The sequence below is a fragment of the Dermacentor variabilis genome, chromosome 1 (genome assembly GCF_050947875.1).
Source record: "Dermacentor variabilis isolate Ectoservices chromosome 1, ASM5094787v1, whole genome shotgun sequence".
NCBI classification, from domain to species: Eukaryota; Metazoa; Arthropoda; class Arachnida; order Ixodida; family Ixodidae; genus Dermacentor; species Dermacentor variabilis.
The window spans coordinates 221,507,671-221,519,508 of record NC_134568.1 but is presented as its reverse complement, the minus strand read 5'-3'; the positions used below and the strand labels follow the sequence as shown (position 1 = coordinate 221,519,508).

The 11,838-nt window shown below is 45.9% G+C and overlaps 1 protein-coding gene across 1 annotated transcript; it reads right to left on the bottom strand.

Moving 5' to 3' along the window:
• Positions 1-642: 642 nt before the first annotated feature.
• On the bottom strand, positions 643-10,328 carry LOC142573017 (uncharacterized). Its single transcript, XM_075682513.1, has 3 exons — positions 10,286-10,328; positions 5,912-5,946; positions 643-2,483 (listed from the first exon to the last, which is right to left on the bottom strand). Exons 1-3 carry the CDS (start codon positions 10,308-10,310, stop codon positions 774-776), a joined length of 1,770 nt encoding a protein of 589 aa, XP_075538628.1. The 5' UTR covers positions 10,311-10,328; the 3' UTR covers positions 643-773.
• Positions 10,329-11,838: the final 1,510 nt, after the last annotated feature.

Here is an 11,838-nt window from a genome sequence, read left to right as displayed (position 1 = left end):
GTGCAGCGGTAGGCGTGTACCCGCAGAGGACAGAACTAAAGAGACCGGCAACCGAACTTCCGTTAGGAGCGGACTCTGTTACATGAGAGAAAAGAAGTGAGGAGCACATACCCCTTGGTTCGGTTTGGTGCCTGTAGTTATAGCACAACCCACTACGGGGGATTGGCCATGAATCGGGCGGCAGTGGGTCAAAAAAGAATAAATACCTAAATAGGATTTTTTTTTACTGAAAATGAGATATTAAATGAATTCTAATCGTTAATAATAATTTTCATGCTATAGTTTCTTTAAATTAGAAGTTAATATTTTTGGTTTCTTGTTGTCGAAAATAAAACAGTAAAATTAGCATGGAAGTCTCCTTGTTTCCATTACAAAATGATATATGGCATCACATACATTCCTATTACACTGTCCTAGTGCCGACGCCCCCAGAGACAGAATGATAGGTAGCGTAATGGCTAATCCAAGTTGGCGGAAGGGACCTTCTAGAAGTCGTTTTCCATGCACGTTGAACCTACGACACTCTATAAAGAAATGATCCATAGTTTCGGGTTCATTGCAGTAAAAACATTTAGGAGAAGGTGCCAAACCAGACCTATGGGAATAGAAATGGTATCATGAGAGATGGTTTTATTTCGGCATTATATACAGGTTACGTCATAGACTTTATTTCACATGGTATTTCACTTTTCTTTTTACATTATACAAGGGATTTCACTGAAGATTAAGAGAACCGGCCCCTTAAACTCCTTCATGAAGGCCTCCCCTACCCCTTATGGATGAAAGTTAGTTATGTTCGCCGTGCGATACGGGAAATCTTCCCGCTCAATTTTAGTTGTTTGTGCCGCTTCCGTAATAGAATCATTGGGTTGCGTTAACAGTACGTCAGCAGTGACCAACGATACACTTGTGACAGGGCTATCGACTTCCGCAGTGAGATCGGTTTGCGTGTAGTTACTATTGCCTTCGTTGTTCCATGTCGGTCCGTCGACCTGTGTTGGAGTTGATCCTTGTATCGTCGGTGCTATTTCTTTGGTAACCTCCAGCACATCAAGGAGTGAAGAATTTGATGCAAAACCACCGTCTGTGTTCACTGTTGGTGCCACAGGAGTCAAATCGGCATCCTTCGGGGCTACTTGAATAAAATCTTTTGATAGGACAGCTATTCCCTGGTATTTTTCTTCCTTCCCTTGTTTCAGAGTAGTGTTGTTTATGTTAGCAACGGTCTTATCTTTACTGAAGACTAATGGTTCTGACTTCTTCGAATCGACACGACCGGTTGATAGCCTTCCGATTATATGGGATCTTACTGGATCACCGCGGGTAGGAATATTGGGATAATCGCGCGCGAAGGCTTCTTCAAGTTGTTTCAAAAGGCTCTCGGGTGTTTCGTCTTCAAAGCTCTTCAGTCTGTGGCGTTGCGTCGGTTTTGGCGTGTGGTGGACAGGTTTTGGAGCTTGCCGCGGTTCGAAGTCGAACGGAGGAACGGTCCGTGGTCGCGCTTCAAGTTTTTCGTTGAACACTGGTATTTCGTCACGGTGTCGCGGAGGGAGCGTTGTCTGGCGAGTCACAGGTCGGCGAAGAGGTGACACAATGATTTTTTTCTTTGGTAGCCTCCTCGGATGTACCACAATCGGTTCCGTTGGTCTGACTGTTGCTGCATCTACCCCGAACGCTTCCTTTCGGCGGCTGCCCCTGTGCAGACCCCACGACCTAACCGGGCTTTCCAGGATGGGAATGTCACCACGAGATCGACTGGGAGTGGTGCGAGACCTGGAGCGTTGCTGGAAGTACTTTCCGCGTTTGGACGATCGGGTTGTGTACCGCGCCGTATACGGCCTCGGCGTAGTCGTGGTCGTAGTAGTTGTCGTGGTCGTCGTGCTGGTGGCCTGTAGCAACGGGGGACTGTCTTCAGAATGGTCGTCGAAATATTCCAGCTCTCTATACCCTGTGAAATAGTCATCTGGAGCATCAAACTCTAATACGTGGGGCGACGGCTGTCGTGGTGGCGGTGGTGGTGGTGGTGGTGGTGGTGGTGGTGGGGGTGGTGGTGGGGGTGGTGGGGACGGGGGTGGTGGAGGCGGTGGTGGTGGCAGCGGCGGCGGGGCGTCCTCCAAGGAGCTATGAGAACGATGTGCATCTCTGTCAACGATGTCGTCGTCACTAAGGAAGTAGGCGCTGTCGTCACCCAAATTGCTGTTTACGTCGTAGAAGAGCGGTGCAGTGCCACACGGTATGGCATCGTCGGGATACATGCACGTAAGCGTCAGCTGATCAAATATGGTGGTATTTCCACAGACAAAGCTGAACAGCTGGTATCTAGAAGGCCCCATAAAATTTGGCTGCTCGTGGCACACATGGAACACTTGGCAGTGATTGTCGACATCAGCGAAGTAGCCATTTGCCCGGCACCGGAAGGATGTCTTGAGGAGGCCCACGATGAACTCCGAGCCGTCGGGAAGACTGTAGGACCCTCGCCGGACCTATTGAAGAGATTTCAAGAAAAGATGGAAGAAATTGACGGGTCATTGCAAGAGTTACATTGTGTTATGCGCTACCTTGAAGTAACGAACCAACCGTTGCAACTTCAAGTTTGGTTACTGTGCGACCAAAGGCAGCAAATCGTAGAGATACACACTTGCTAGGAGATCCACTGTAGAATTGATACACAGAAATAATGTTGTTTTCTTTAAAGCTACCAAGGTAAAATACCCACAAAGTAAGTGAAAGGGAGCCGAAACAAGTATTAAAGCGAGGATCCTTTACTCGCAGGTCTGAAACAACTTCTAATAAACGCTTGCTGAGTTTCTGTACTACAAGGACGACAACACTTGGATACGCAGATTGCTGCTCCTTGAGCTGGGGTCATACATGCATTTCTCTTTTCTATATTAGATTATCTTTTACGCAACGCATTATCCAGATTGTGCGAAAGGAGCCAAATTGTATGAGCAGCACACTTTGTACCGAATGGCCTCGGGGTGGAATCACCCTAATGCCGACTGTACGACAATAACTTTGATGATGCCGCTGCATCCGCGTGTAAGCTGCAATTACTGCTCGAGATAAGGCAGGAATTTTTAGGCAAATATTAGCTCATCGAAGAACGGCAGGCTCTCAACAGCCTGTATACTTCTGTACCGTCTTTATCATCGAGGCAGAAAATGAAGCCCAATCAGAGCGCAAGGTACTAACCTTGCGTTATGATTTGGCTTCATTTTCTGTCTCGTTGATAAAGAGTTGTGTATTTCAACGTAGTTCAATGAAAAGAGCTAAGGAATCAATTCTTTACGAAATGGACCCTCAACTCAAGTACCGGCTGGATGAAGAACTTTCGAAAAGTACCGAGACACCAATTCATCGACTGCGATCAGCATACACCAAACATTTTCTATATCGAATAAAACGGGCTTCTTGCCCGGCTTGCTCCTGTGGCAACGACGACGAGGAGGTTCGCCATCTCCTCTTCGAATGCCCCAGACACGCGACGCAAAGACGGCAGATAGACGAAACGCTACACTCCATTGATCCTCACCGACCTTTCTCACTCGCAAAATTGCTGATGTCCTTGGCCATCGAAAATAACACAGCGAAAAGAATTGAATGCACTCGGAAGTCCTTACAAAGATACCGGCAACCTTAACAAGTACTAGATATCGCATTGAAAAGACACGATGTAACTACAACTTGCTTTCATTATTTTTAGTTATTAACGCTTGCATATTACGTGTTATACAGATTTGTATTCTGTTCTGAAACTCACTTTTGACTCTGCGTGTATTATTTTAACCCTGTGTAATCTCATCTGTTTGCATGCTCATCGCAAACTGCATCGCGACCGCTTGTGTGACTTTGTTTACAAGCTGATTGTTGTGCGACTTGCCTTTGCCTTATTTTATATGTTCATGGATGCATAGGACTGTGTGCCGGGAATTTCTGGCTCCGTGGCCATTTCTTTTCATTTTGCTATTACATATTTTTTCATATATTGTTATTTCTGCGATGATAAATGTAGTAGCCGTTATCAGGTGAGTAAATCTCTTTTTTTATTTTCATTTCAATAAACAAAGCCCAATAATAGATGTTTGCAAATTTAGCTAAAACATTTAAACAAATTATCCTCTCTGTCTTATATATTACCATAAAGAACTGGTTACAAGTAACAATCTGCTGGTGTTGGCATTACGACGACAGCTTGTTGAGAACTGTTACGTGCCCATTACAACAAAACAGCAAAACCGCCTGTTTTGTTTCCTTTCCTTGACAACGCTGACGAAGGAAGTGAGGGGTGTGAGGTCGGCATAGTGACTTGGAACTCGTCAGGTTTATCCAGTGCCCATAGTAACTCCGAACATTAATAACGGCTTGACTTTGCAATCCACACAGCCACCCTTGTGATTGATCATCTTCTAGAAAGGCGTGTAAGTGCGCACTCCAGAGGTCCATGTTTGGTCTACCACTTGACAAGAGTTACGAAGTATCTATAATTTTGGCACACTTCGCGCAATGACGGGCACATTCATATAATGTGAGGATGGGTTTTCAGTACACGTAAATGACCATTTCTCTGTGTCTCAGCGGTATGCCTTGCCTTAATGGTTGCTCAGTGTTCCCACGGTCGCGGTTCAGCGTCCAGAAGAGAGCTCAAGCAGACTCGCCCCGGTAGCTCAGCGGCTACGGCGTTGAGCCGCTGTGGACGAGGTCGCGGATTGAATCCTGGGCATGGCGGCCGCCTTCCAATGAGCGCGGATTGGAAGAAGGCTCGGGTACCGTGCATTGGGGGTGCACGTTAAGGAAACTCAGGCGGTCAGAATTAATTCAGAGTCCTCGCGCTCCGGTGTACCGCATAATTAGATCTTGGTTTTTGGTACGTAAAACCGCACAATTTATTTTTGTATTTTAAGAATGCTCAGGCAGGTCGGCGTATCAGCGTACTCTTACGGTTAAAATATGAAATCTCTAGTAATAACCCAGGGAGATGTTTTGTTGACCGAAGCTCAATTGACGTTGCTTGCTTCTGCTCAGACATCGGGAAGGTCCTATTCGTTCTGCACCGTGGATTACACGGTGAACTGCCGCATGAATCGAGATTAAAGCTTTGATGGCGTGCGCATTAAGCAGACCAGTCCCGTCTGCGTTCGATTTCTGGGAGTCAGACTCGGTTCCAGGATGGACTTCAGACGTGCTGCACTTATACAATATCCGACGTATGGGATCACACAATACTTCAAATGACACTGAGTAAACACAATGACCATTTTCTCCCATGGGGAGGTGCAATGACTCCAATTAAAGGTCTTCAACGGTGTTCGGTTACTAAGCGTGTCATAACGCTTCGCATTATTGTTTGCAAGCAGTGTATAGACGGAACGCAACTTGCGCTGTACTCAATGACCCCTTCCGCGTTTCTTTTTGTCAAGCACTTATGTCACACTTCGGATTCAATTCTACGACCTATCCTTCCGTTGTTCTCAATCACGCCGACTTCGCAGTCGGCGCGATTTATGCTATGCACAAAAATTAGCACACGGGTGGGTGAGTTGCCGAAGTGTAACTGTAATCTACCCTGAAGCTGACACCCTCATCTTCTCTAATACTTACCGAACTGTTCATGCCATTTGTTGCTCCCTCGAATATGCTCAGGAAGATTTACTAGCATGCGCTGTTTAATATTTATTTATTGCGACATGCCCAGCACCTCAGTAATTTAATAGTTGCAGAGGCTCCTGGGAAATGCAAAGAAGAAACACTCCTCAGTTCAGTTTATCAAAAGCAGCGTTAGCATAGTAATACAACGATACTGTAATGTTAACAGACATGGCATAACAGACATAAGGTTATACAGACAACGCGCAGGCAACGCATTCATTCGAGACTAACGACTCAATAATAATAAAAATGCAATACTTACCCGTGAGCTTCCTGCTGTGGTGCTGCCCCAAAAAACTGCAAAAAGAAATAAGAGCGATCATTCTTAAATTGGCGTGAAGGAATAAATGACAGAATCACTTTACGGCAAAAATGCTGCTCATTTATCTTATATCCTATCGAGAATCAGTGTCTTCCAATATCCTAGAATGCTCAAACGGGCTTCATAGCTTAGGCGCACTTAAAAAGACGCCACCATCCGAGCACATGCAGAGTTGCGCACGTGAGTTCAGAGACATTTCTACGGGAATAGGAAGTAACAGGAGTACACCATTCAGAATTTGGACCCACAATACCTGCAAGAGGACCACGTAGCAACTGTGCCTATCCCCCCCCCCCATTTTTTAGTTAATTTACAACACTTTTGTTTATTTCCTTCTATACGGGCCTCTTGGGAACACCACACAGCATGATGTAAATGTAATTCAAAGCCACAGTATGGTGTTAATAGTTAGTTGAAAAAACCACAAGTGCCTCCTCGTTTATTTTTCTTCTGTAAAATATTCGTTTGATGGCTCAAATTTCAAAACTAAGTCTCCTGAGACAATTGAAGAAGACGAAACTGTTTACTTTCAGTGGCTAACTTTCTGCGCTCAAAAATATTTGCTATATACGTAAATATACGCCCTCCTTTGCAATTACGAAGTAATTCTATGGCAGATTGTAATTTTACTATTCTGCCTTTGCAGGCAAATTACTCGAAGAGACGGATATGTCTTGCACGACAAGTGGTGATATCAATTTAACTGGGTAGAAATGTTGCAGACGTCATTTTTTGAGCAATTGATTTAGGCGCATGTGTAGGCGCACCAGCACAACAACGTCAGTTTAGGCACATCAGCTAAGTCGAATCCATGCACTGATGAGGTGATATTTGATTTGGTGTTTGTGTGTTTGTCGGTGTGTGGTGTGTGTGTGTGTGTGTGTGTGTGTGTGTGTGTGTGTGTGTGTGTGTGTGTGTGTGTGTGTGTGTGTGTGTGTGTGTGTGTGTGTGTGTGTGTGTGTGTGTGTGTGTTCGAGGGGGGGGTGAAGTTGAGGCCCGGGTGCGCGCCCGGGTGCGCCTGGGTGCCCGGGGAACTGACTGTAATGGCTGGGGTGTCATCCGTCCTCCCTAATGTCTAAAGTCTTCAGCTGTGCTAGCTAGCAATAGTTTAAAAGGTCTTAAATGGCAAATAAATCTGCCAAGCCCTTACTGGGCCATGGTTGTTCGTTCCTTCATAGACACTCCCCTTGCATGGCACACCGCGATATGCCAGTGGATATTTGACGTTGCAGTGCTGAGTACAAGGTAGCCGGTTCGATCCCGGCCGCGGCGGCCGCATTCCGCTGGTGGCGGAATGTAAAAACGGTAGTGTACCGTGCTTTGGGTACACGTTAGGGAACACCGGGTGGTCAAAATTAATCTGGAGCCCTCCACTACGGCGTGACTCATAATCAGATGGTGATTTTGGCACGTAATACCCCAGAATTTAATATTTCCCCTGGCAAGCGACGTCTCCGTCCGTTTACTCCAGTGGAGTGAAATATGTCATGCCTTTCATTCACTGGCTAAATGTGTAACAGCAGCACTGCAGAAGCATGCAAGACGAGCCTTGTGTCTATTTGCATTACGTATCGCTAACATTGCGCTGTTGCGATAAAAGAAAAGACAAATACAAATACAGAGCGTCGCAAACGAGCAGTTAGTAAGTTTTCCATTCTGACATTAGCACGTTCTGTTGAAATATAGGTGCTCAAATCGATATATGGAAAGCCAGCTGGATAATCCTTTACATCTTATTAGACAGAACACAATAATACTGTCGACATCCACCACATGGCTGTTGCACCACATTTCAATACATACTACAGCATGCAATACAAAGTTTTGGTACCTAATAAAACTAATAATACCGCTTGCTAATTTGAACGGCCTACATGCGAATTTAGAAGAAATAAGTGTGAGACAGTGCAGCCTTTATATACCGGAGGTAACGGGCTGATGTGCAAGGGAGCAGGAATATCATTATCGGCATTTTTACAGCGAAGCTGTATACCTCTACGCCCCAAAGAAATTGTCGTGTCGTTGGCGTGGTAGGCAAAAAACTTTCCATACGTGGGTCGATCCCGGAGATACCGGCCCGACCCATGGCGGAGGTGAAGCAGGCGTTAACCATTCCCCATACGTGGGCCGATCTTGAAGATAGTGCAATGCCAGGCCGAACCGCGGTGGAGGTGCAGTTCGACATTAAGGGCCCCACATACATCGCTTCGCTGGTCATCCTTCTCCACAGAGTGGAAGGGCACTGAGTTTTTTTTTCGAGGTTGTGCTAGTTTCTTATGCTTACGTTCATAAGCGCCGCGTAACCAGCGAAAAAGAAGAAAAAAATGACTCGCCATCCCTGCTCTGTGAAAGTGGATTTCCAGCGGAGCTGTTGAAAACCACCACTACAATTGCTGAGGGGGGTACGCAATGCTTTATTGCTTTAGAGTAATGATAATAATAGGAGTAATGGTAATTTTGACAGTTAGATAGAAAGTCGCTCACCTTCAACAAGATCTTGGCACCATGGCCTCGCATATCGCAGCTACAAAAGGCCACAAAAGCGCTGCTGCGGTATTTGAAAGCTACCGGATGGAGTCAGCGTCTGTTATCCGGACTGAGTGACCGAATGATATCCCCAGTGGACTTTCTCGTCTTCTTTTAATCTTTCCGTTCCCTCTTCCCTTTCTCTAGTGTAGGGCAGCCAACCGGGTTCAGTCCTGGTTAACCTCCCTACCTTTCATTTATCATTTGCTCTCTCTCTCTCTTGACAGCACGCCGCCGCCCATAGCGGTGCTGCCAGAACACTGAAATCAGTTACGAAAGCCTAGGGACGTCATTTCCCACGTCGCAAGCTGCTGTCGCCGCTGCAGCTTGCGCAACAGTAATATTTACTGGGAAACGTATGCGGGGAGCGGCAAGGTGCTTCGCATTGCTATCAGGAGCGCCTTATCATCATTTTTGTGGTTCACATGCTTGTTTTGTGCTTGTTCTTTATTGAAACATGCGCTGTTCCGTACGTTGCATGTATGCGTGATTCCGAAGAATGTGTGCACTGTTCGCTTCACTTTTTTGAGTGTTGAAACGCGTCTGCATTGCAGGGGTACGAGCCACTGCTTCTGGCCTGCACAGTCGCCGGGATCGGCTCACATTTTTGCTAACGGACGCGGACACGAAAAATGCCGACCACCGAGAGGCCAACAGCTTCGCTGTAAAAAGCAATGAGACGATGCCACCAGGAAGTTATATCGCATCTACCTTGCCTATGCACACATCCTGCTTAGAAACGAACGGTGAGCGCAATAATATCGCCTTCGTACGATCTCCGGAGAGCACTGAGGTCTCATCCTCGCGTGCCTTTGCTAATCACGAGGCCCACACCGCGCTAGCGCCGAAGGACTCGCGTGACCATCGATTACTTTTGCGCACGACCTCTCAGCAGCCAAAGGCCGTTAAGGGTTGCGAAAGACAAGTCTCCAGCATTACTGCCAGCGCTGTCACTCGCCGTGCGTTCGCATAGTAGGTGTAAAAGTAATGCTCCCCGTCCCTTGAGCGTCTCACATCGAACTAAAAGGATTTCGTGTTCAAGGACGCATAGCAAGCGTCGCATCGCTGTCGAGAAGACGCCATTCATTGCTATATTTTTCTGCTCGTATTTACTCTCTTCCTGCTGTTCTTCTTTTTCACTTTATTATTATTTTTTTGCTTTTCTTGCATCTACGTCGGCATGCAGTGAACGGGAAAATGCATGCATCACGTTTTTTTTCACGCTGTATCAACGCCGTCTGGTACAGCCTTTCGTATTTAATTACTGCGCTCCGGCGCCACTTCAAGGACACCCTTCGCATAACAACTGCGTGCCGCTATTGTCTCTGGAAATAAGTAAGTCTTGATAAACTCCAAGTGCTTATTCCGCGGCCAAAAGTTGAGTTGGCCAGTTGCTCCGAGCGATGCCTTGCCGACCACTAGAACACGTCAAAATAAATAGATCTCCTTAGACTGTCTTGAAGCGCAACTTATTTTTTTAATGTAACTAATCTTGTAGTTAATATGGAATGACTTCTATTAAATTATACAGACTATCAAGCCTATGTAGCTAAGCCTGGTAAAGGAATGATAATTACACATAAAAACCCAAAAGTGTAAAAAATTACGTATTATGAGCACAATATTTGCATTTCATCTGACTTCTCTCTCCATATCACTACTGTGGGTCGCGTCTCCTTTGTTGTCTAGAACACAGTGCGTTCCTCAGAATATTGTCGCAGTTTGAAGAACGGGGAAGAGAGAGACTTCTTTGCGGAATTATTATTCCATGGCTCACTACATACTTACGTAGTGCAAACGTGAATATTCTCATGGCATCCGCAGCTGCTTGGTACTCTGTAAAAAATATAGCAGACAATTATTTGGGCAAGAGCCATTTTCCAACCTCCTTAGATTGCATTAAGTGCTCGATAGAGTAATAATTGATTAGGTTTTACGTTCACAAGCGAGACAGGCTCGCTAGAAACGTTGTAGTGAGGCACTCTGGATTACTTCGCACCCACGGGCACTCGCTGATCACAACCGAAATTTCACTACGTGGATGCTCTTGCATTCATATTTTACCCTTATCGGAATTAGACAGCAGCGTACGGGATACGAGATGAATGCCGAGAGAAGAGCGTCCGTTCGTGTGGGGCTATATTGGCTCCATATCATTAAAAAAGAAAAAAAAAGCCTAATATTGCTTGAGTTACGTTACTACGGCGGAATTATCTGCCCAGGCGGACATAATTAGCAAGAAAAACCAAAGCAATCCATTCATTAATTAAACTAATTACATTAAATAACGTCATACTTTCAGCCAGCATTAGCCCTTGCACCATAAGATCCCATAATCATCATCACGTACTTCATAGTTTACCTTGTACATAGTTTAGATTAGTTACAGTGGCGTCGTAGTGGTGGTCTCTGGATCAATTTGGACAACCTGGGGTTCTTCAACGTGAACCTAAATTTAAGAATACGAGTTCCGCCCTCACCGAAATGCGACTGGGAATCGAACCCGCTTCCGTGTGCTCAGCAGCAGAAGGCCTCAACCACTGAGTCGAAGGGAGGGCGGTGTATTGTGTATAGTGCGAAGGGAGGGCGGTGTATTGAACGCTGATGATTTCGGCAGCGAGATACGGAGACGAGGCGCGACAAATTGAATGCACAAGCATAACTGACGAAATCGGTTTTACTTTGTGATTCTAATGCATGAAATCAGTGTGGCATCGTAGGGCTTACGGGCTATTGCCGTCTGAGAACAGGGCGATTTACCATGGTGCCTTCGATAAAGGGCATGGTATCCTTGTAAGTGGATGCATTTGCGGCGTCATCCGCAATCACCTTTCCGGCAGAACTGCTCGGTTACGCCTAACGCGGTTCCCTCAAGGCAACTTAAAGCTGGCTGCAGTCCCGACCATTTTCGGAGTACAAACTATTGGGCCAAGGCCACGTATACCGCTGACGGTGAACGATTCTAGTCCAGCGGACTAGAACAATTTTTTTGAGAGCGCCGACCTGAGAAATTATTTGTAGTCCTGCTGGGCATCCTACGATGGGCTGGCAGTGCTCACTCTCTCCCTCTTTTCATCTTTGTCTTCCTCCTTTCCCTTACCGTCAGTGCAAAGTAACAAACAGGACACTCGCCTGGTACACTTGTCTGTCCGCCTTTCCTCTCCTTGCCTTCTCTCGCTTTTACGTCCGCGAAAGAACGTGAGTAGTACTTTTATTTGCGTTATATTTTGTTATCTGCCACGATAATTACGTCTATATGAACAGGAAGTCCTTATCCGACGCTGAAATTATGCAGTTGGTACTTGTGGCTTAGAGAGCTCAATCTTTTTGTTATTGTTATT